General features: G+C 28.8%; 1 protein-coding gene and 1 long non-coding RNA gene across 6 annotated transcripts in view; one reads left to right on the top strand and one right to left on the bottom strand.

Annotated features, from left to right (window-relative positions):
• The window catches only part of LOC129921371 (uncharacterized), a 118,971-nt gene that overhangs the window by 12,032 nt on the left and 81,055 nt on the right, over window positions 1–25,884 (top strand). For 2 of the 5 annotated variants that reach the window (XM_056003175.1, XM_056003173.1), the window contains exon 2: window positions 16,862–16,992. In XM_056003175.1, coding sequence (XP_055859150.1) covers window positions 16,876–16,992 — 117 coding nt within the window. In that variant the 5' untranslated portion in view covers window positions 16,862–16,875. Of the gene's footprint in view, window positions 1–15,860; window positions 15,910–16,105; window positions 16,232–16,861; window positions 16,993–25,884 lie in introns of those variants that run through there. The other 3 variants (XM_056003174.1, XM_056003172.1, XM_056003176.1) reach the window with 3 other exon arrangements.
• On the bottom strand, window positions 388–11,026 carry LOC129921373 (uncharacterized). The gene is made up of 2 exons (XR_008773510.1): window positions 10,859–11,026; window positions 388–787 (listed from the first exon to the last, which is right to left on the bottom strand). It is a non-coding gene; the product is annotated as an uncharacterized LOC129921373 (long non-coding RNA).

Below are 25,884 nucleotides of genomic sequence, written 5' to 3'. Positions count from 1 at the left end.
ATTCTTAGGTGTAGTAAAAACCACCCAAAATAATAATAAAACATTAATGTTCCAAATAGTCATTAAAATATTTCCTCCCCAAATCACGATATATATGCTCCCAAAACTATCTACCACCATGCCTTCAATAATATGATGACCCTCTTTATTGACTTCTTTTCATTTTTTTTATTACCACTGAAAATGCATTACACGATTTTTTTGAAAGTGCATTAAAATATTCTCTCTTTGACTTCGACGAGTATAATCGTTGTCATCGATGCACATGAATTTCTTGTCACGTAATTCTTATTAATAATCGTATACGCTCTCACAAATCGGTTATTGTTTTTTTTTTTTATATGAATGAAAAAACAAAATAAAAACAACAACAAAATACTCATATCATAAAAAATAATAATAATATTTATTACATTGAGTAAAAAAAAAAACAAAATCAATATACGAGTTAGTATACCTTTATACTTTTATAAGTGAAGCGGTTTATGAAGACGCTTCCGAGCGTATAGTACATATTTATATTTGTCTGTAATGTTTAGGGTCAATCACCGATACGTGTTGGCGTGTTCAATGTTCACTTCTTCGAATGGGCGGACTATCTCTCTTTCTTTAGATTTACATACTCAACTCATACATATATGAGAGTTCCCTTTTGTTGTACCCCAAACAAAGTCCGAAAGCCACGAAGTGCATTTTTTTTTTTTACTAAAGTACGTGCTGCTGATTCATTTGAAATAGAAAATTTTGTTTGAAATGACAGTTTGTGTGGTGGAAATTGACATTCAACCTACGGAAGGAAAAAACAAAAATATTTTAGGATAAATGCATTGGAATGGTAAGATATTGATGGAAAAAAATAGTATTTGAAGTCTGTGGAATCTATCATTATTCAAATGGAGCCCAACGCTATGAAAGGATCACAGAAGATACTTCTTTAATAAACATTTTTCAAAGTATGAGACTGGAATTTGAACAATTTAGTTTTATCTATTTGATTTGTTGTTTTGGCAAAACAGATAATATTAGTTTGTAGGTCGTAATTGCATATCTCAATGGTTTTAAACATTAGTCGTTTACTTATATATTCAGTGACCTTAAGTCATTTTTAAAATATTCAAAATTTTAAATCAATTTCTATTATTCTAATTCCAATATGCATTATAAATGCTCATATTAAAAAAAAAACAACACATTACCGTTATATTGGATAATCTCATATAATAAACTCGATTTATGATTTAAGCCATCACAATGACTTATGAATATGATTTTATCATGTAAAATCTAAAATCAGGTTCGCACCTCAAATCTTTTGTTTAGTTTCTCTTGTGATTGTCATCATTAGATTTATAGAATAAAAACCAGTTTAATCATATTTATAATTGAATTTTATGTCTTGATTAAAAAGCAATAATATTAATCAATGATGCATTATTCTTCTTATTGAAATCGTACTTGGAAGCGATTTTGTATCATAACGTAAAAGTAGGTGTACAAAAAATTAAAAAAAAAAATGAAATATCGAGTAAAAGCATTAGGTTAATAAAAACGATGCATTTAAGTGGTTATAAGATTATGAAACTACTAAAATACAATGAGTATAACACTAGTTTCGTGTAGAGTTGATCCCGAAACTCGAAAATCATATCAAAAAAATGTTTATAGATAACTATTCGAGACATGATTTTTCAAAGTTTTTTTGTCGATTTTTTTTTTAAAGAAAACTTAGTATTCGGGCTTTATCTTTAGCAATAAATGACCAATCTTAACAATATTAATGAATGCTGAATAAATAAGCAAAAAACACTAGCATAAATTTTCTGATTTCTAAAAAAATATAAAAATTAATGTAAAATTTTCAAATTCGGCTTGCTTTACAAGTTATAACAAATATTGCAAAAGGAATAAAAAGAGTCCAAATTTGTTGCCTTTTTTCGAAAATTTCCCTTAATAAAACACTTTTCTAAAAGAGTTTTCACACATTGGACATAAACTTTTAAGACATTCCCAAAAAATTATTCTAGTTATTATTTATTCAGCATTCAAGTCTTGCTTCTTTTGTTTAACTTAGTCATTTATTAATCAACATATCGTTGGCACAACACCAAAACCGCGAATCTGCATTTTTGGACATTTTCACTTAAATGCGTCATTTTACTTGTTATCGGTCCCTCTATTCACTGCGTTGATCCCAATCCTCCATCTGTTGTTTAGAAGCCTAAACTATCAATTTCCGTTGCACGAGTTTCCATAAGATTGCATGAGTTTCCAAAACTTTGAAGTCGTTTTTCTCAAAACTACAATTTTGCAGATTCGTGGTTTTGGCTTTGTGCCCACGATATATCCTGAACACTCGTATTAGTCCAGTCATTTTAGTTAAGGGTCAAAAGGTCACGAAAATTTTTTCGCAAATATCTCGACACCTATTGATCGGAGGTCATCTTCACAGGTTAATATAAAAATTGTTCATCGTCAAATTATCTGCCACATATGCCTGTAACATTTTTCAGTAAAATGAACCATTTTGGGAGAAGGTGAAGGTGGTTTAATTTGCTCAATTTTTGAGGTTTTTATCGAAGCAGCTTACATTTTTTTGGTCTTATTAACTTATTTTATTACGTAAATACAGATTAACTAAAAAATGTAAAAATGAACACACTGGGATAAAAAATAATATGCAAAAGGGGAAACCACGTTTTTTGTAAATTTTCTATGTTTTCTTTTTGGTACAATAAGCGCCTTCATTATTTAGAACACACTTTTTAAACATAGTTCAATTTTAGTTTTGAGCTTGATAAAACCTAAAATTACTGGACTATATGCTTGGAAAACCAACGACTAAATTGATTACATCTCCAAAAAGTATCCATTTTAAGTTATTAAAATGTAATTTCCAAGGTCAGGAGATGAAACTACGCATAAAATAATTAGCTGGTTTCTTTGCTAATTGCGAAACACCCTGTAAAAAAACCACTAAACAAAAATGTCTTAAAATAAATCCCCCAAACATGAATGAACTCAGTCAAAAACAATTTAGCATTTTGCGTTCATTACCCTTCCAATTTTTTTTTTAATATTCCTAAATTTCTCCTTTCATCTTCTAGAAAAATTAAAATTTTGTGTTTGCCAAAACCTTTCTCTTTGTATGTTTGCCATATTTTAGTCAAAGAAAACAAAAAAAAATTATCTAACTTATGAGTTAACATAATAAAAAAAAAGAAGAACAACAAAAGAAGATGAACACAAAATTCTTAGAGCGCCTTTGATTAATCATTAATATTTCATGTCGTTGACATCATGGCTTTGAAAGGAATTCCAACGGATCTTCTGCTTCAGGGTGTAACAGAAAACCACTCACTATGGAGCTATAAGTCAATAAAAAAAACTTCTAAACTTGATTTATGGTAGGCAAATTGTATTCTTATTTTGTAATGTATATTTACCAATCTAATACCGACATACAAAAAAATAACAATTGCGGATGGTAAATTTTAATTAAATACGCAAAATACTTGCATTTAAAATTCCTTTACCTCCTTTTATTGTTGAAATGAAATTGTGTATTTCTTTTGTTGCTCGTTTGTGGTTTAATTCCAATTTATTTGTAATTAGTAGATGGACAATGAGTTGGTAGATATTTTGCAATAATTAATCGTTCCTCCTTCAAGTTTTTTTTTTCTTTTTTTTTTTTTTTTGTTGATACATTCACTTGAATAATATGCTTTAGCTTGGCACTAAGCCGAAAAAATAGCAGCAATAAAAACGTATCTATCACATGCCACCTGCTTTCACATTTGCCACTCCATATCCCAATACCCATGGATACCATCAAATGTAATGAACTCAAAAAATAACTCACAGTTTATTGTTAGACAAGAAAAACGTACCCACTGCAGTGGGGTAGAGCAATGAACAATAATAACAAAAAAAAAAAATATATATATATAAAATTATGTATCTTTCAGTTGGTATGATGATGATATGGGGAAAATATATCTATCCAAAGCAATTATATGAATGTTTCGGCTATAGACTCTGATATCCGCGGTTCAGTTAGGAGAGAGTTTCTTTTTTTTTTTTTTCAACCAACTTGCTTGCTCTAATGCAACAAGTGGTGTAAATGTGCTGCTAAAGTGTAAAGACAAAAGAAAAATGGAAGAAAATAAAAAAAAAAAAAAAAAAAAAACGTTTTCATGAATCTAGCAAAAAAAAAAACATGAGCGAAAAAAAAATCAGAGCTCAACTATGTTGTGCACTTGCACTGCCAGATTTATTCAAGCGGAAAAAATTGTATCTATAATATGCTTTTTAAAGAGTTTTCACTTTGGCTTTAAAACGACCGAGTATAGGAGGGTATATTATAGGAGCAAAAAAACAAATATGGTATTCGCTCGGATTGACTTCCTCTCCCGTTGGTTGAAAGAAAATGTCGTATGGAAAGCCTGATTTTCACATACAAATGCGCTTGCTTAGAGATATATTTAAATGTGTATGAACAATTATTGAGTAATTTTTATATCAAAATCGAGTGTACGCACTTAAAGAGATTTATTGAAGCTAACGACTTGATGAAAGCAAAGAAAAAACAAAACATGTTTTTTTTTTTCTTCTCTCTTTTTTTTTTTGCTTCGACAGCAGTTTAGTTAGATGTGTGTAATTTTAAAGAATTTGTCGTTAATGAGTTGTCTGTGGGAGAAGTTATTACGTTTTTTATTCAAGTACAAAGTTATGTTAGAGGAAGTTTAAATTTGTAACAAACAAAAAAATAATACAAGCCAGGCATAGGAATGTGGAAAATCGCGTGTGCGTAAGGATACTTTCTCCACGAATATATATAATTAACATGGATCGTTGATGTGGAGCTTGTTGATTTTGTAATTTATTGTTGAAATGCTGTATTGTTGAAATAACATACCAATTTCAAGATTAAACGAGAACTTGATATGAATTTCACATAGGAAAACTCTAATTTGTGTGAATTTATAGGTGAAACAAAAGAGCTGAGAAACGAACTTGTTTTTTTTTCTGTTATGCAAACTTTGTCTTGAAAATTGCAAAATATTTATATTTTAGAAGAATGATTTCTAAAAGATGTCTTTTGGTCTTCTGGAGCTGCTTAAACGATCAAAAAAACATCAATAAGAAAAAAGAACGAAAAAACATTTCATTTATTTGTTTCCTTTTGTGCCTGAAATTCCAAGAAATTTGTTCTTCTGTTGATTAAAGGAAATAAAAAATAAATTTGCCGGTAAATTTTCAAAGGAAGAAGAATTTTAACGGTGGCACAAATATTGGATAAGCGAATTTTGTGTTTAAAAATAACAAATGACTCAGAGATAAATGGACCTAAATAGGAACCGTTTAAATGAGCAAAATATGAATAATTATCATAAAAAATCACCATGGATAATATAATCTTTTGAGATAATGAATATAAAATTTTTATTCACACTATTATGATATTTCTGGAAGAATTTGCAGGTATTCATTCATAACTATGATTCCTTTCAAAGATTATTATTTTTAGTGATGAAGATTTCTCACAATTTGTTAATTTAACAACAAAACCACTTTCAATAAATATTTTAGTAAAAAAAAGTAATTCAATGACAAATAATTAAATATAAGTTAAATTATTCAAACCGAAATATAACGGTTAAACAGGTTTTTAGTCTATAAATCTCTTTATGACACTTTAAGAAAAAATAAACAAAAGATCTGAGAAGCGAACTTGATTTTAGATTTTACATGTTCATCATATTCATATCATAACTATGGTATAAATTTATTAATAGAATTTATGAAATGACATAATCAAATATAACGGTTAATTTCTCCATATGCATTAATTAGATTTATTAACATATTGAAAAGATATGAAACACAAAATGAGGTAGAGAATGCGTTTTTGATGTGGAATTTTGAACTAAAAAAAGAGACAAAAGTGATTTGAAAAATTGAGGGGTCGAGGAATTAGGGTTAAAGCTCCGGGTTAGAGCATTGGTCAGTATGTATTTTTACACACTTAACTTCAATTAACAATAAAATAGAAAGAAATTCTCACTGCACTACTTTTCCTTATAAGATCTCATATACCTTTGTAATTGCGTATTACGTTTAGGTTATACTTATACTTCTTGACTCAAAATTATCTGTCGGCTCTTGACTATAAAGCCCTTTGTAATGAATTTAAATGTGCAATAATGCAATAAACAGTCTCAAATGTTTGCTCCAAAATTCGATAGAAACCACAAGAATTTTCTCATAACTTGTTTAATGTTTGTTATTTCAGCAGCAATCTTTTTTCCTCCATTACAAATGATTTGCCATTTGAGGTGATGTAACAATAAAGTCCACAGTAAAATTTCTGGCAACGTTTCTAAAATTACATTTGCCAAAACGTTCCAACACTCTTCTTTGCAAAACGATGACTCAATACGAACTAAGACAACATAAAAATTTTAATTGATGGGTGGAATTTCCGTCCGATTTTAATGCGTAGGAAAGCAAACAGCTTTAACGTCTACCTACTCAAATGGTCTTGAAATATTATTTTTATTTAGTATTTTTTGCATTTATCTCTCAAGGTCGGTTTGGTATTGCATTGCAAAATGAGCTTTTGAAGAAGATTAAATTTTCTTTGCAACAAGTCAAATTATATCTTAGTTTTTTTTCTTATTTACGGAAAAGATAAAACGACAAGAAAAAAAAGCAATAAAAACCAGTTAAAACAAGTTTATCTTTTTCCTAACATAAATTTTGTTGCTTCTATATTGTTGTTTGTTGATGTTTTTATGTGAAACTTTCTATTTTGTTTCTTTTTTTTAGTGACAACTTTAAGTTTCCTAATTTGTTCAAAGATCAATACATATGAATTTTTGATTTTTTTTTTCTAAAATTCATTTGAACAATTCGATAATCTTCAATGATTGCAGATATTTATTTAATAGTTCAAAAGATAAAGATACATTCACTCACGCTTAAAGATATGTACCTACTACCTCTTTGATGCTGCCAAAACTATTCGATGGTATAAGGTTAGATTGGTAATGGTGGTGGTGGTGGTGTATTAAAAGTGCAGATACATGAACATTACCTTTCATTTTGCAATGACTCTTGTTTTTTTGTATAAATACTAAAGAAGGCTATAACTTCTTTTAGCACGACCAACAATTTATGTTGTTGTCGTTTATATTATTATTTTTTTTTTTTGTTTTTGTTTATTTTTTTTACTATGTGCACTCATAGTTTTGTCTATGGTTACATAAACAAAAAAAAAAAAATCGTTAATTTTTTGTTTGTTTTTGTAGTTTATTCGATAAAATCGATTGGGGATTGGAAGATTGTAGTTAACCTCTGGCATCAATTTATTGAAAGTAGTGGCTGGTTTGTTTAGTTAACTGATTTGAACAGTGATTATTTTCTTTTTTTTTTTAAAGATTTTTGGTAATTTTTTAGTGGTTGGATCCAGGGAGATACATTTTTGTTTTCAAACCCCAAAGTGAGGGCAAACAGCTAAATGACATCATTGTTTACTTATAGATGATATTAGTTAGTTTTTTTTTCTATTAAACAATAAAAAACAAAAATGAAAAAAATTTAATAACGTGCCATTAAAATTATTTATACCAGAATTCAATAGTTCTTGTACAATTTAAATTCTAGTTTAATGAGTGCCGAAAATGGAAGTTTGTATCTATTTATATAATATGAATAGATGTTTCTTTAATCAACCTGCGTTGTTCACAATTAATATTTCATTTAATTCTGACGAGCGACAACATTTCTATTTTAACAAGTTTGCAACATATTTGCAATTTATCAAAAACAAAAAATGGTTATATTTTAACATACATACTTCCAAGTGGTAACAAGCTAAATATCTAACAATGGTAAAAATTTTAATTGACCTAATAAAGATGTTTCGGTGAAACAAAATTCAATTGGTTTTTTTGTACCATGTTTTCTATAAAAGTATTAAAAATATAGCATCGTAAAGAAAAAAATTTATTTTTTTTTTTTGAACAAACTGATTAAAACTGAGAAATTTAATGAAAGACAAATTTTTAATTTTGTGGTTTTTGAATTTAGGTTTAAAATAACCTTAAGATCAAGAGCCGGGAGAAAATTTTGTAAGTAAAATGCGTTTATAAAATTAAAAAAAAAACGACGCGAAAAATTTTTTAGTTGAAAAAATAATTATGTAACTCGAATTTTTTGAAAAATTCGAATACGATAGTATTAAGAGTTTGTTATTTAAATAAAAGGATCTGTGAAAACAAAAAACAAAAAAATTGAATACAAAAAATTCAAAAAGTTTGCCAAATTCTTTGAAAACCCTTAAAATTTTGTAAACAAAATTGGAAAAATATGAAGAAAAAATTACATTTTATATTTTAAAGTTGATTAACTTCTAACGGGGCGGTTCATGAAAAAAAATGAAGCTTTTTGTAGAGTGTTAAATTTAATACAATAAAATAATTAAATCTAGCCTTTTTGATGAACCATTAAAAACTTAAAAAATTCCAAACCCAAAAAAAAAAAAACTTCCAAAACCAAAAATAGAATTTGCCATAGACACAGTTTTATAAATGTGAGATACAAAAAATGTTTAGTCAAAGATAATGCCAAGATCCTACACTTCAATGACGATTGTTTTCGGCTCATTTATAAATTAAAAAATCATAACATTTATTGGCACTGCGGTTCTGCGAGCGCTAAACATTTAATGTTTTGCAAAATTCTGTTTGAAGTTGTTGTATTTTCAAACAATTAAATTCAGAAAATATTTCATAGTTTAATTAGACACGTCTTCTTTAACTTTTTCCACCCAGCTTATTTAAATGAAAAAAGCACTTTCAATTATAAATCTATACAATAATTTGAAATCTATATATTTGCAATATCTTCTAACTGATCCCTCTCATCAAATTGATGCCATGGAACTCGTTGATGGGAATATTTTGGCTGCTAAATAAACGTAATTTTTTTTAACCACCAATAAATAGCAAAAAAAAAAAACACTTTGACTTTTCAAAAATGTTTTGTAAAAATGGTTGCTTGTAAAAATCTGCTCACTCAAATTTATTATTAAAATATACGAAAGATCTATAATTTCAAGGCCTTACGTTTATTGAAATTATACTAAAGAATTATTAGGAGGAAGACATGTGTCAAAACATACTTTGTAAAAATTTTATGATTTACAAGTCTTGCATTTCTTTTCGATATACCTTTAACTTTTAAATGTCATAGACAAAAAATATTTTCGACATTGAATAACTTATCTGTCTGTGGAATTCACCAAGTTGACTTAAAAAAAACGGTTGCAAGCCTTCTCGTCTTGTATTGTTCCATTTCTGAGACCAACTTAATGCTTATGTCGTTTTCGATTGGACGTCCAGAAGCGTCCGGAAGCATTTGGAAGTCTTCTGAAACCGTTTTATTGTATTAAAAATGACAGCAAGAACGCTTCTCAGAAGAGAAATTCTCTTCTCGATTCAAAATCAGAATCAAATCCAGAAGCACTAATACATGAATATTTAAAAGTCAAAATAATCACTCAATAACTAATTTTTTTGGTTTTTCATTCAAAATGTTATTTTTTTCTGTAATTAAACAAATAAACGCATTATATACTTACTTAAAATATTCTGCAAACCAACTGTCCCATTTATTAGCTGAATATTACCGTTTTTGAAAATTAATTTGCAATATTTCATTTGAAGGAAAAAAAAATTAATTTATATTTGACATTCAAAATTTCACAGAATAACTAACACAAACGCAAAAAACAGAATTGAGTGGAAGTGATTCAAACTGTTTTATTGGATTTCAGAATGAGTGAATCCTTGAGTGATTCCAATCGAAAACGACATTAGTGTTTTTGATTTTCTTGAAGCAGAACTTTAAACCTGGCTCTCTTTTTAGCTCGCGGTCGTATAGAAACTGTAAAAAAATGTATTTTCGACGTATTTGTCTCAATATGATTAAAAAAAATCATAATTTTAAACTTCGTCACAGGCCGACAGAAGCCGTGTTTCTTCTACAACTAAGAAGTTACTTATTCATCATTTTAAAAGCAATATAAAAACAAATTATACTAAAAAATATTGGTTTGTTTGGCATAAAATGAGTAAATACTGAGTTGCTTAAATAACCTCATATTTTATAATAAATATAATAGGTTCATCCAAAATTGGCTCCTATTTTCATTTTATATTTGTTATTCCTCATTAACAACAGCTTATATAATTTAATTTTAATAATTATTGTTTGTTAATCACTTTTACAAATAAATCGTGGTTAAATTATTAAATAAATATTTTGTAATATGTCCAGTTTCACTTTTTATTACTACCGCAATATGCTTACTCATCTCAAATACCTAAATTATAATTTTAATAAAATTAGTTAACAAACTAGATGAGCAATTTATTTTTTCTAAAAAAAAAGGTAATAACAGTTTATCAAAATAAAAAAAAAAAAATTAAATAAATAAAATCGAGTTCGCCTCTCAGCTCTTTTGTTTAGTTAATTTTTACGAGTAATCACAAATTAAATTCAAGTTAAATTACTGTTTTACCTCCATTTCGATATTATAATTTGATTTAAAGATAAAATGAAAATAATATGTTTATCAGTGCATTATTATCTACTTATCGTGTTTGGGATATAACTTTTTTTTTCGCAACTGGTGTTCCACATGGGAAACATGGGATTTTATTTTCGATTTATAACCGAAATAAAAAAAAGTAATGTTGTAATATTTAATTTGAATTTTATTTTAAGCTTTAGGCATATTATGCAAATAAAAGAGAGTGTCGACAAATATAATAAAAAAAAAAGAAAGAAATACCTTGAATGGAGGTGTAAAAATGTCAGAAATTGAATTATTCTTTTTTTTTTTGTGTCTTGTCTTGACCAGATCAGAGTAAAGTCCACCAGATTAGGTTGCATTTTCTTTGGAAATGTTTGTTCATTGGAATGCAAAGAAGTAAATTATCCAACATCAAATAAACGAAGAAAAAAATTAACAAAAGATGGCAGTCAGAAGAGTTTCTTTGTATAAAGATGGTGGCGAGAGGTCTTTTTGAAAAAAATACTTCACGTAAAACTGCATTATCTACCAATTCGCATAAATTAAGACATCACTTTTGCAGACACACTCCTTCAAATTTTTGTTTTTGTTTCCTTCAACTCCCTGACAAACTCTTGAGATTTCACACGAGACTTGTAAATTTCAACAAAAATATATAAAAAAAAAAAAAATGTGATGAGAGGTGGACCTCCTGTCAGTGTAGTTATAATTTGTTTATACTTTTTAGGGTAAGAGAACAGTAAGATCCCTCGCACTTTGCGCCAAATGGGCTCATTTCGCGTCATCGTCACATAGTCATTTTGGGAATCTCTCTGACAAATATAAACACAAAGATAAACTTGCCGTTGGCTGAAAGGCTGACGAAGAGGTTTGATGATGATGATGTCTTGATAAAGTTCTTTGAAGAGTCTGCCACAGGTTAGCGAACCTCATTTGAATGACAATCGAGTGTTTATTATGCAACAGGCGTACGTTCGTTCTTCCCACTTTTCATATGGCTGCTGACTTGGTTGGAGTTTTGTGAACGGATGAACGACGACATCACCGCAGCTAGTGGTAAGTTGTAATATGCGTTAAGAGTTTTTTTCTTTGTGTATATACAAATCCCCCGAACAGCGGACAAACGATATAACCAACCAACGGACAAATAAATTGTGAAAATAAAATCAATCTGCTTAAATAGATACACGTAATGAGTAAGCAAGTCAGGAAATCCATTGCGCTAAATATTTTTTTGTATCTTTTCTGTGTCGTATGAGTGTGTGTCGTCTACGAGTTCTTGTGAAGTGCCACCAAAAGAAGCAACTTGGTTGCAAGAATACCAATTGCTTCGAAAGAAATGGTGTCGTTTTGCCTTCGCATATAGCACACAGCAGTCAGAGAGGCTTAGCTACTATTTTTTGTCAATGACACTCTACAAATGCAGAAAGGGCAGCACTGACTAAGCCAAAGTCTAAGAGATTCTACCATTGCTTTTGTTGATGTTACCAAATGCTTGCCGGGTAATCATATGCGAACATAGTAAATCTGTTCGTTGTTTGAGGCAAATAAATATCTTGCACGATAAGAGATTCTCACTCGCATTCGGTGGCGATGATGGTGGTGGTTATTTAACTCATGTTTTATTAAAGACACACACCTACATTGCGCGTTTGCTAATGCAAACCAATTTGCTTGCGAGAGTATCTTATTGTCTCAACTCTATCTCGGTTAGTCTGGAAAGGTGGAGCTACTATAGATACTGCTGATAGTTCTTCTTGGCACACAAATAAAATCTATTGGAGGTTGAATTTTGATGTCACGTTTGTTGGTCTATGACTGACTTGACTCGATGAGAGAGAGAGATGATGATGGTTTGATAAAGTTTGCGATTTATTTGCACTTCAAAATTTAAGTGTTTTTTTTTTTGTTATTTGGGTTTAAGTTACGGTACAGAAAAAGAAGCCAAAAAGCTATACAGCAGAAATGTGTGAGAAATATATATAAAAGAACAACTGATTTGGTTTAATTTACATATCATTGAGGTTGATATTATATTTTGTGTTGGTCTTTTTTTCTTTCTTTAATACATAACCAATGGCATTTATATTGTTGTTGTATTTTTGTTTTTTTTTTTTTTTTTGTTAAGTGTTTGGTTTGAAAATATCTACACGCGTTTTTAGTGTGAGATAATAACAATCATCGTTATGCGGTGTTGATGGGAGTATTTATATGTGATAAAATTTTAAAAGAAAAAATAATTTAATTTTTGCTGAAATATTTTATTTTTTTTTCTTTCTTTCGTCTAAGCAAGTTTGATTAATTTGAATAAAAATGCTGTTGATGGCCAACTAGTTTTAAGCTTGATTTAATTTAGTTAGATATTTTAAATTTAGTTTTGGTGTGTAAGCCAGTTTAAAATTGTGGTTTATAAATTATGCAACATGTGGATCTTATAGCTTAGGTATATATTGGCGTTTATTTAAATCTAATGGTGTGTTAGTGTGAGTGTATATGTATTTTTTTTTCAAGTATGCGGAGGTGGGAAGGTAAATATTTTATTAGATATTATTAAAGAATTAGGCCAAGTTCTGAAAGTAGGCTGACCATAAATTAAATTTTTTTTATTGATTTGTAATGAATGTTTTTATGTATTGAAATTAGCTTTGTTTTATGTTTTTAATATACAATTTATGAAAACAAAATATATAAAAAAATCACGTGGGATATACGTGAGTATTTTCACTGATTTGTTTTTTGTTTAAGTGGGTTTCTTATGACATAGACTTCTTGGAAACAGGTCACAGTAGACATTCTTGAATGTAATTGTGTTATTTGTTTTTAACATAAAAACATGAACTCATAAAAGTGTAAAAGGGGAGTGAATTGGTAGCATGTTATTATTTATAATATTATAAACAGATTTATTTATAAACATTTTTGTGAAGTGAAGGAATATTTTTATTGTTTATATACCTATACATAGCAAAATAAATTAGAGAGAGGCAATACAAGACGAAAGAAAAAAGAAAGAGTGAATAGGTCAATAAAAAAAAAGAGGTTATTCCAAAGAGGCAATACTTTAGAACGATAGTAAAAGCTGCAGATATACGGAAGGAAAAACATTATTAACAGACATTTTTCACAAAAAATATTTTTTTTTTTTTTTGATTCATTCATACTGAGGACTATATTACTAAAGGATGAAAAATAGGTATACATTAGGGTGGGTCAAAAAAAATCGAAATTCGTTTTTTTCGATTTTGTACTAGTTACCTCTAGAATATACACACCAAATATGAGCTCTTTATATTAATGGGAAGGTCCTCCTCTTTGCAATTTTCCATTTTTACATCAAGCTTCTACAAAAAAAAATCATTTTTTTATTAATTACTTTTTTATTACATATTGTTGTAGAAAATACAAATTGAAAATTTATAATAATCAAACGCGCATGACATATTCTTGTAGGAATCAGATTGTTCCACAAAAAAGTTTTTATTAACTTTTTTCATTAATCTAACCATTCTAAATATATTCGAGGTCAAAGTTAAAAAAAATTATAAAAACAATTTTTACTTTTAAAAATTTTCCAATTCACTGAAACTTAATTATTTTCAAATTAACAAGATGTATTCCTGTAGGATCTTAAACGTTCTACAAAAAATTTTTCAGTATCAAATTGATTGCTTTAACCGTTTAGAAGATATTCGTATCCAAATCGCAATGCATACGGGTCATAAGAAAACTATTGAAATCAGTGGGCATTGGTTTGGATACGAATATCTTCTAAACGGTTAAAGCAATCAATTTGATGCCAAGGAATTTTTTGTAGAACGTTTAAGTCCCTACAAGAATATATTTTGTTAATTTGAAAATAATGAAGTTTCAGTGAATTGGAAAATTTTTAAAAGTAAAAATTGTTTTTTATAATTTTTTTTAACTTTGACCTCGAAAAAAGTTAATAAGACCTTTTCTGTGGATCAATGTGTTTCCTACAAGAATATGTCATGCACGTTTGATTATTACATAATTTTTCAATTTTTTTACAAAATTAAGAACAAAAAACGAATTTTTAAAGATTTTCTTGATTTTTGGACCTCAAATATTTACTAAACGGTTAGATAATTGAAAACAGGGTATAAGGCCTTTTTTGTAGAGCGTTCAATTTTCTACAAGAATATGTAAAAAAATTTTCTAAAAAGTTAATTAATAAAAAAATGATTTTTTTTTGTAGAAGCTTGATGTAAGAGAACATTTATACAAAATTTGAACAAAATCTCAAATGAGACAGCAATTCCGATTGAACGCTTTCATACGGAATGAAAGTAAACGGTCCTTAAAAATTTTTGTAATCGAGAGCGGTGAAATTTTTGTTTTTAACTTTCTTATTTAACCTTTTAATAATGTAGCCCTATACTCGTTTTACAAGTTTATCGAAATTCCCTGGATTCCGTGGTTTTACCAATTTTATGCTTAATTTTACTCCAATACTAGGTAGGTATTGAAAAAACTTTAAGTTTATTATAAATTTCAGCAAAGTTTAATCAACATTTTCACATTTCTAATAATGAAATACGTTCATTCAAAAACGTATTTAAAATGTTTGTGTATATTTCAATAACACCGTAATACTCTTCAAAAAATATAATAAATAAATAATAAAATAAAGATGTAAAATCGAGTTCTATGCTCAACTCTTTCGTTTAGTTAACTTAAGCAAGTGACCGTAAATTGAAACAATTTAATTTAAGTTTAGGTGCTACTTTCCTCCATTTTCATGTTATAACTTGATTCAAATGCAAAACGTAAATACAGGTTGATAGATGAGATTTAAATAAATTGTTAAAAAAAAAGAAAAATATCTAATAATGGAAAAATGGGAGTACTGCTATATTCTTTGGGTATTGGCCTACCAATTAGATATTCTTTATTTGTTGATCTTTCCATTCTCCGAGCTCTGTTTGGCTTGTAGTTTATTAAGTTGGAATTAAGTTTATTTTAAATAGCTTTTAGCAAGACTTTAAATTTCTAGACCTTCTATGGCCATTAATTCCTTGGAAATGTTCGTTTCAATTCTGTGGATTTTATTTAAAATTTTATAACGCTACAAAGTCTCAAAAAAAAAAAATTTTTTAAAAATTATTGGAAAATTCAAACTTAACAAAAATCAATCGATAATTACTTTAAACGAGTCAAATATTTTATTTGTCATAAATTATTTAAATTTTATATTGCTCAGCAATTTGAATTTCAGTCCCTGTAAATGTAAAATATATACATATGTGCCACAAAATGGACCAGAAACAATATATGTTACACTTAATATGGTAATTTTAACAAATTTATAAAGAAAAAATATCCTTTCAGATAGTCCATTTAACGAAAATAAAGAAATTGAATAATCTTTTCATCAAAAAATAGAATTAACCACTTATCATTCAAGAAAACCCCTTATATTTATTATCATGCAATTTTCCAACCTTCATGGTGGCGCAGCAATGGCGGGCGCCACAATATCTATACATTTTGATAGCCTCTTCCCGAAAAAAATGAAGTTGAACAACCCTATCTGGTTTGAACTGCCTCCATTAAAAGCACTTAATAGTGCTATTAATCCAGCGCACGTGCACATACTTAAAATTCAAATAGGTAATTCATCCTTAAGACAGTGAATCCTGGTATATTTTTGTTTTTGTTTTTATTTTTTGCTTGAATATACAATCTAACATGACAACATTTGTCTTGAAAAGTCATCAACCGCACTGACAAACTATATAAATGCAGCAATTAATGTCAAATTGAATACATGTCATTGCGAATGGAAGAAATTTTATGTGAGTTTGTATTTTCTACACCCGCATGCGAGATTGTATGAAGTTCAAAAACCCTATTCACCTTCTTAATTAAATTCGATTGTATTTTTTTTGTTAAGTGGGAATTATTATTGTTCATTTCCAAAAAACTCAGATGTATCTTGAAATGAGTACGAATTTTTATGATTACGCATGGATATGACGAATAAAATGCTTCCTGGTTTTTTATATGATGAAAAGTGGTTTTGTGTGTAAACATATTTAAGGTATATGTATGTATCAGAGAAGTTCTGATTGAAGATAAAGATCAAATTAAGGTGCTTCAAAAAAGGATTGCATTTAAATTTGAAATTTTGCTTTGGCTGGTTGAGTTTTTATTTTTATTTTATGAATGTGTTATGAATATTAAATTGTAATTATAACTGTTTTGAATTTTTTTTATAAAACAATTTTTTTTTCTTTGCAGTTAAATAAATAAAAATGGTATCGCGACGAAAAATTTTATCCCGGTCTAGAGATGATCTAAATTTGGATCAGACTTTTAGTCAACAAGAAGAAGAAGAGGATGTTTGGTATCAAAAGGATAAATTATATAAGGTGAGTTAATTTATTATTATTGTTGTATAAATTTTGAAAAAGTTGTAGAATATACTCACCAAATGTGAGCTCTTTATATTAATGGGAAGGTCCTCCGCTTTGCAATTTTCCATTTTTACATCAAGCTTCTACTAAAAAAATATTTTCGACTTTTTAGCAAATTTCTTTACATATTCTTGTAGAAAATAAAACGCTCTACAAAAAAGGCCTTATACACTTTTGTCGTTTATTTAACCGTTTAATAGATAGGGGAGAGTGGGGCACATTTGAACGCTTTTTTCTTTCGCCACTGCTTAAACGAAATATGTTCGTTTTCTTGATCTGTAAAGTTTACTAACATTGAACAGTAACATTGAACTTCGATTTCAAAGAACATTTGGTTAGTTAAACAAATTATTTATATTGAATTTTGATGTTTTAAAAATATGGGCTCTTATATTCAAATGGGGCAGTTTTGAACGTGGAAGGGGAACTTTTGAACAGCAGTATTAGTTTCGTTGTAATGAATAAATAAAACTTAACTTTTTATTAGTTTTTTAATAAGAACATACAAAAACTCCAAATTGATTATTATATCATATTCAATTAACCAACAAATAATAAAAACTCAGAAAAAATAACATTAAAATTTAAACTATAGTTATCAGTTTATCACATTTATAAGTTCAAAAGAAAAACAAAACCCAAGAAAAATTCAAAAAAAAAAGCAGAAAAATGGTATTTATACACCATTTATGCTTCTCAGAGTAAAATAGATTTATTTTCAATTTTTTTCATTTTTTTAAATCTTCAATTATGTTGTACATATTCCCATTTTTTCTTTAATTTTGCCCGCAATTGATAGTTTCATTATTTTTTTATAAGAACATTACGATTTATTAAATAAAACACATTCTGTCTGATACAAACTGCTCGGGGCGGTTTTGAACATGTTCTTGTTCTTGTTCAAAACTGCCCCAACTGTGTCAACTACATAAAATGTTGAATAAATATTTAACATTAATATATTTATTCAAAAATTCACCGTCAATTAGTTTAAAATTCATTAACCATTAACAAAAATTATATTGCGTTTTGAAATCACGCAGCATTTTTTTTTTTAAACTCTTACAACTAAAAATCTGAAATAATGCAAAACCACTATTAAAATCACCTTCCACATATAAATCTGAATGTCAGCCGAGATAACGATGGAAAGTCATTGACATTTATGGATATCGTGTTGACGGGTTTAAATATCGTAATACTTCTAAAAAAGATTGATATACTAAAATTTTATATGCAGTGTTCAAATGTGCCCCGTGTTCAAAACTGCCCCACTATCCCCTACATATTTGAGGTCTAAAAATCGAAAAATTTTTTAAAAATTTGTTTGTTTTTCTAAATTTTGTAAAAATTTTAACAATCAAACGCACAAGACATATTCAAATAGGAAACAGATTGCTCCACAAAAAAGGTCTTAAAAACTTTTTTTATTAATCTTACCATTTAAAAGATATTCGAGGTCAAATTAAAAAAAATTATAAAAACATTTTTTACTTTTCAAAATTTTCTAATTCATTAAAAATTCATTATTATCAAATAACCAAGATGTATTCTTATGATTGGCATCTTAGTCGTGGCATTAAATTAATTGCATTAACCGTTTAGAAGATATTTGTATTCAAACCAATGCCCACTGATTCCAATAGTTTTTGGGATTTTTTTTTTTTTTTTGACCCACCCTAATGTACAATAATACCAAAAAGTATGAATTAAAGAAGGCACGTGTGCCCGTCAGGGCTGTAAAAAGCAATTTAATGCATTTGCTTATTTGTTAATTAAGAAAATATAATATAAGAAAAGATATTTGCTAGATAGTACATTTGTAGTTTTCTACTACTCATTTTTTTATGAGTATTTAACCATTTTTAGAAAGTAAAAAAATAATTGAATTGTGGTGGAATATTCAATTATAATTTTAAAATTTAATGTATTGAAAATTTTGGATGTATTCAAATAAGGAGTTACAGTAGCTGAATGACAAATTAAAAGGTAAAAACCCGATTGAATAACCGACTTGTTCAAAGTTTATCATACAATTATACATACTCAACCCGTCACTCCCTGAACAATCTCTTTTTCGCGTAACACATTTCTCTTCAATTTATTCTCCAAAATGTAACATTTTCTGAAAGTAAGTCACAATCTAACCGCGATATCAGTTACTTTTTTTTGTAAAAAAAAAAAAAAATGTGTCATTAGGCTTACCTATGGTTGCTCTGTGCACAACAGCGCGTACACAGAAGAAGCTCATGTTACCCCCTTATAATGCTCGTATTACACTTTCGACAACAGGAAGACAAAAATAAGGTCCAGTTTTAATATAAGTAGGTACATTATGCTTGAATTCAGTGCATATAAAAATATCTATCTAAATTTTTTTTTCCTTCATTTTTTCTTCTTAATTTCTGCAGAAAAGACATTGTTTTCAGAGTTTTTTTGTATTGTTTGAAACTGCTGAGGAATTCTACACCACAATTCCTCATAATACCTTCATTCGTGCATGTCGAAAAAAATGACTTAATCGATGTCGACTGCGCTACACAAAAAAGGGCACCCTTTACCCTGCATGCAATTTAAAAGTATAAACAAAAAAAAAAATGAAACTTTTTTGCCCCCAAGTACTATGTGTTGCACAATTAAACTCGTTTTTTTTCTTTTACCTATATTTTCCTGCAACCCGCACATTCGTCTTTTTTTTTTTTTGAGTTTCCTTTTTGGTCTTGGTGATTTTTTTTCTTGAACCAGGTGAACTAGGTGAGATACAGAAACTCAGATACACATGCGAGTATATGCCAATCTGCACGTCAGACTCCACAGACAGACGGAAACTCGTGAAAACAACTTTCATTTTCCATTCTACTCATACAGACACAGAGTATACTCGTAGTTGAATGGACAGACAGACTGTTTTGTTGCTTGGAATAGGTTGTTATAGCTTGGTACCGCTTGATCGGGCTTTACCTGATGGAAAACTGAAGAAAAAAATGAAACTGCCTTGGCGGTTCTTACTCCTCGCGAGTGAGGAAAATTGGGTTTTTCTCTCACTTTGTGTGTCTTGGTGGGAGGAAGTGGTTTTTTGTGGTGATGGATGGTGCATAGGAGTCGTATTCCATTCAGGTCTGGGCCATGTACTTTACTGCTAACAGCTGGGCCCAAAATCTACTTACAAAGTGTTATAGCAGCATGCACATAGACACACACTGTAGCACAGTGTGTTGCTCAATCGTTTATAGTTTAGGTACAGCAGCGCAGTGAATCAAAAAAATACGAAACGAAAACAAAAAAACAGGAAAATCTTTTAAAATGTTTTTGCCAAAGTTTTATTATGGGAACAAGACACAAATCAAAAAGACAATGTGCAATGGAGTGGCGGTTTTCCATTACCTCACAATTGGGCTCATTTCCATTGAAAATAGGAGCTCCTCATTCGAGCTAGACAACAACTGAGACTGACTCAAAAATACAAAAAAAAAAAAGAAAAGAAAAAGGGAACAATATCTTATTTTTTTTTTTTTCCTTATTTTTCTTTTTCGATTTGGGTTATACGAATGGGAGCAGCTGGCTGGAGATAGCCTCAGATTGGGGTTCCTTTATTTCCCTTAAAAATATTTCAGCCATAGGCAATGGAAAAGTCTTATACATAATACCATGTCATTGTGGTATTATAAGTCACCTTCTTGTTTTTTTTTCTGTTAGAAAGCTCTATGGCGTCAGCTGTTGAAATATATGGCTTACAGGAAACTTATCTGCTCTGTTGTATAGGGTAAACTAGGTTGTCATCTTGGATGTCGTTCGATGTCGTTTGATGAGATTACGAAAAAAAAAAAAAAAATCTCTTGTGTTGTCGTCAATTTTCATCGCCTTTAGGGAGATTGTTTTTGTTTGGATCTTGAGAAAATGACATAAAGTTGATGGAAGAAGTCAATCAGGGTTGGACTGTTGATGGGTGGAACGTGATGACTAAAGTGATTTGTTTATGCTGACATTTAACTTTTGCAAATGGTTAATGTTTGGCTTTTTTTTTTTTTTTGGTTGAGATTCTTTTGTTGTGATGATGTGAAAGGAAAAGTTAAATGGTAAAATGCATGTTTAAAATAATTGACTGATCAGTTAGTAGGTATAGATTTGGTTGACATTTTTTTAAAGATATTAACCTTAATTTATCGTTGACAAAATAATGTTAAAGATGTGTGTGGTCTCAAAAATTGGTTGATGTAATCATGATATTTAAGTCTAAGCGTGGATTTGATTTCTCACGGTGTGCACAATAAAGAATTCCTATCTAGCGTTAACTTCATAGATTTTAAATATAAACAAAATGTCAAAATAACCATTTGTCATAATGGAAGATTAAAAGTTTCAGTTAACTGACGATAAATAGAAATGATAGCCATTACCCTTTTGACCTATGCATAGTCGGAAGAAGTTTTGAGAAGACGTCAGTAATAACGTAAACAGAATGCAGGAAATTAACTTCCTGGGCCTTTATACAGTGAGTTATATTATTGTTCAGTATATCCACTTTAGTAAAGTGAACATTGTTTCCATGCAATGTGAGAACGAACTCTACTTTTTTCTAAGAACTACTCACGCAAAGTTTAAAAAATGGATATAGTTTTCACATATTTCTAAAGGAAATAAAATAAAAAAAAATTAATATTATTATAGAAACTACATATTAGGGTGGGTCAAAAAAAAACGAAATTCTTTTTTTTTATTTGATACTCCGAAAAATCGGAGTTGCTAGACACCTCTAGAATATACACACCAAATATGAGCTCTTTATATTAATGGGAAGATCCTCCGCTTTGCAATTTTAAATTTTTACATCAAGCTTCTACTAAACAAAAATCATTTGTTTTGTTAATTGACTTTTTGGCAAATTTTATTTCATATTCTTGTAGGAAATTGAACGCGCTACAAAAAAGGCTTTATACACTTTTTTTGTTTATCTAACCGTTTAATAGATATTTGAGGTCCAAAAATCGAGAAAATCTTTAAAAATTCGTTTTTTGTTCTTAATTTTGTAACAAATTGAACAATTATAATAATCAAACGCGCAAGACTTATTCTTGTAGAAAATTCATTGCTCCACAAAAAAGGTCTTGTTAACTTTTTTCATTAATCTAACCATTATTCTAAAGATATTCGAGGTCAAAGTTAAAAAAAAATTATAAAAACAATTTTTACTTTTAAAATTCAATTCACTGAAACTTCATTATTTTCAAATTAACAAGATGTATTCTTGTAGGGACTTAAACGTTCTACAAAAAATGCCTTGGCATCAAATAGATTGCTTTAACCGTTTAAAAGATATAACTGTAAACGACTTCAAGTTTCCAGAATAATGCAACATGTATTTAAATTAAATAAAGTAAGAAAAATATGCACGAATAGATTGCACGTACTTGCTCTTTTAGTTGAAAGTACAAACCTACATTTTATCTAATCCTTGGAAATTCATGTATTTTATTAGATACCTATAAAAAAAAAATAAAAAAAAATTTATGTTACAAATTTATTTTATTTTTTTTTAATTTTAAAACACAAAATCATTTAGAACGATAACAAATCTTTGTATGTAAAGTTTAAATAAAAATGTCAGTTTTAGCAAAAAATGGCGATCCGATTTTTTTGAGAGAAACTAAAAACGCATGAACATTTAGAGGTCTAAACATTTGGAACCAATTACAGATTTTACTATCTCTTCGAAAAAAACACCCTTTCATCGAATTTTTTTTATGAAAACTCTTTGTTCTTGCTTTCTATACCAAATTCAAAGTTTTAACCAAAATTTCAGATTCTTTGTTCTTATAACAAACAAAACTTTTTCACCAAGTTTAAAAAATTAAAAAAAATTATGTCAGCTGTTATGATACATTTCTCACATATAACTCAACCCATTAAAAAAAAACACCCTTTTACCAAAAACATTTTAAAGAACTTTGTGACTCCTTTATCCCTGCTTTAACTAACATCTTTATCCCAATTCTTTTTATGCATATTTTACCTGTACATATTCTTTTCAAATGCATGTATTTAAAAGAGTATAATTATACTTCCAAGTTCCAATATACGAGTACTATTGAATTAAACTTATTTTCAAAAACACCACCATAACATCTTCATCATTCACCAAAAATGTAGAACACAATAATCACGATCATTTGCAGTAGACCTTGAAAGATTGAATCTTAAGGCAATATAGAAAGATGTAATATCTCTGTAATACCTTATTGAGTTGAGGTGCATTTTGTGTGTTTGTTTTGGCCAGAGTAACGCACATTGTTGACCATGAAGAATAATGAAGACGATGATGATACAACTGCATTTGAAAGTAGGTTGTTGTATTGTATCGTATACATCAAATATAGGAAATGAAGAAGACAATGTCCATGACCTCTTTAATTTGTTTGTTTATGCATTTTAAAGATGTCACATTTATGTAAATCAAAGAACTTGTTTGTTCAAAATTTTTGGCACATACAAAAATGCATTTAATTATCACTTAAGAAGAAATGCAAGAAATATCGGTGTTAAAATGCATAATAAGTGCGCTTTTGTTTGATGAGGACAAAAGTTCTCTTTATTTTGGTGTATTTTGGGTTGGTTTAGTTTTGGATCAATATTTGACTTCACTTTGTAAATACAAGGTGTCAAAAAGTTGTAAAAAGGTTCTTGAAAATCATACAAACTTAGCATGGTTTTATTTAAAAGCATACAATCAAACAAACAAATCTTGATAACTTATAAAATAAACATGCAACTTTACCAAAAAAAAAAAACCGGATTGATAAGCTTTATAAACATGCAATAAAACGTTTGACCCTTCGGACAGAAAAAAAAATATCAAAAGATAAATTACATTTATTTAATTGATTCATCGCAGACGTTAGCTGTAAAACTTCGAAAAATTCGAAGAAGGTAAACATAGCCACAAGCCACAAAATGGCAACGCCACAAAGTGCCAAAAGCATCGCAACGCTACTCATGATTATACATATACCTACATAATATGTTATTGCAATAAAGAAAAACATAATCATCAGTGTTTCGCATACTTAAAGACATGATTACGCAAGGGACTCACTTACTATAATACCACACCATGTCGCCTGCCTGCCACTTGGCTTGGCTTCGTTAGCGACTCCCGATGAAGTTTTTCTTTTTCTTCTTTTTTTTTTCTATAAATATAATACTGCAGTTGGTTTGGTTCAGGCTTTTGGGGTAGGCCAAGCAACAACTGGCCAAGACTGAATTCCAATGCTTTTAACCCAGTTAACTGATTATGAACGCAAACAGTATGTACGTATATAGTCAGCTAGCGCGCAGCACGTTATGCTTGGTTCGTATTACAACGTTACGAAAGTATGGCAGTGGTCAGTTATACCTTTCCGGCGTGTGAGCCATTTGAAATAGACCACGACCATTTGCCTTCGCGCTCCATGCTGAGCCAGTTGTTGTTAACATTTCGATAAATCAAATATACAGAGGGAGATAGAGAGAGAGAGAGTGATCTTAAAGAATGAATGAAAGATCTGACTGTGAGGTTAATATGCGTTTCATATCAGCTATCAAACAAGATATCAATCAGTTTTGAAGAAGTATGAAGAAAAGAAAGGAATGAATGAAAAACAACAACAAAAAATGAGAGCATAATCAAAAAAGTATTCATACCCATATCCATACAAACTCTAGACACTTTTTTTCAATTTAAAATTTTTATTTTTGTCCAAATAACTATAGCTGACTGAAGAATTTAACAATGGGAACTTGATTACGAAAGGGTAAAAGCTAATTTTTGGAAATGACCTTAAGCAATTAGTACACATTTTTAGATTTCGATCAAAAATTTATTAGAGCGAGTGGTTTATGTTTTTTTTTTCTTCAGTTTGTTGATTTATCAACAAGAGAAAGGATTTATTATTTCATTTTAAGTCAATGATCTTTGTGAATATACAAAAATAAAGTGTTTGGAAATTTATAATAATAAACACAAGAAAATAAAATGTTTACTAGGCAAATTTACTACGAAAGTTGAATGAAAACATTGGTAAACAAAAGAGCTGATCAGCGAACCTGGATATACAAAAATTAGCATAATATTTAGATTTAGTTGGCACAATAGATAATATGTGATGTTGTTAAAACTGTAGATTTGAGTGTGGAGAGAAATATTGAAAAATATATTTCATTATAAATGTAAACAATCGATTCAAATTGCAATAAAATGGTTAAGGTCAATAGATTTGACAATACGACGAATAATTTAATTCGAAAATAGCTTTGTTTTGGTTTTTAGGGTTTTTGGAAAAAAAAAACTATTTGAACAAAAAAAAACTATCGAATAAAAAAACTATTTGAATGAATAAGCTATCAAAAAAAAAATTATTCAAATGAAAAAATGTATCAAATAAAAAAATCATTCGAACGGAAAAACTATCGAAAGAAAAAAGTTATTCGAATGAAAATAGTAACTAAATGAATGAATCAATGAATGATTTCGAACTATCCTATTTTGCAACTACCGAATAATGTCATAGTTTTTAGTCGGTAGTTCCCATCACTAACCGAATTTTACGATCACATTTAAAAAGGGTTGGGGTCGAAATTCTGTATGTTGCAAAATTCTGTATTCAAAATACTGTATGCCAAAATACTGTATGTCAAAACTCTGTATGTGCAAAATGTTGTAGGAACAAAATTCTGAAAGTCAAAATTCTGTATACCAAATTCTGGTTGGTCAAAATACTGTATTTTAAAATTCTGTACATCAAAATTCTGTAAATCAAAATTCTGTAAAAATGCTGTAAAAAAATATCGTTTTGATAATGTAAAAAAGTGCGC

This window comes from Episyrphus balteatus, chromosome 1 (genome assembly GCF_945859705.1).
Source record: "Episyrphus balteatus chromosome 1, idEpiBalt1.1, whole genome shotgun sequence".
NCBI classification, from domain to species: domain Eukaryota; kingdom Metazoa; phylum Arthropoda; class Insecta; order Diptera; family Syrphidae; genus Episyrphus; species Episyrphus balteatus.
This window is presented reverse-complemented; position numbering and strand designations above follow the sequence as displayed.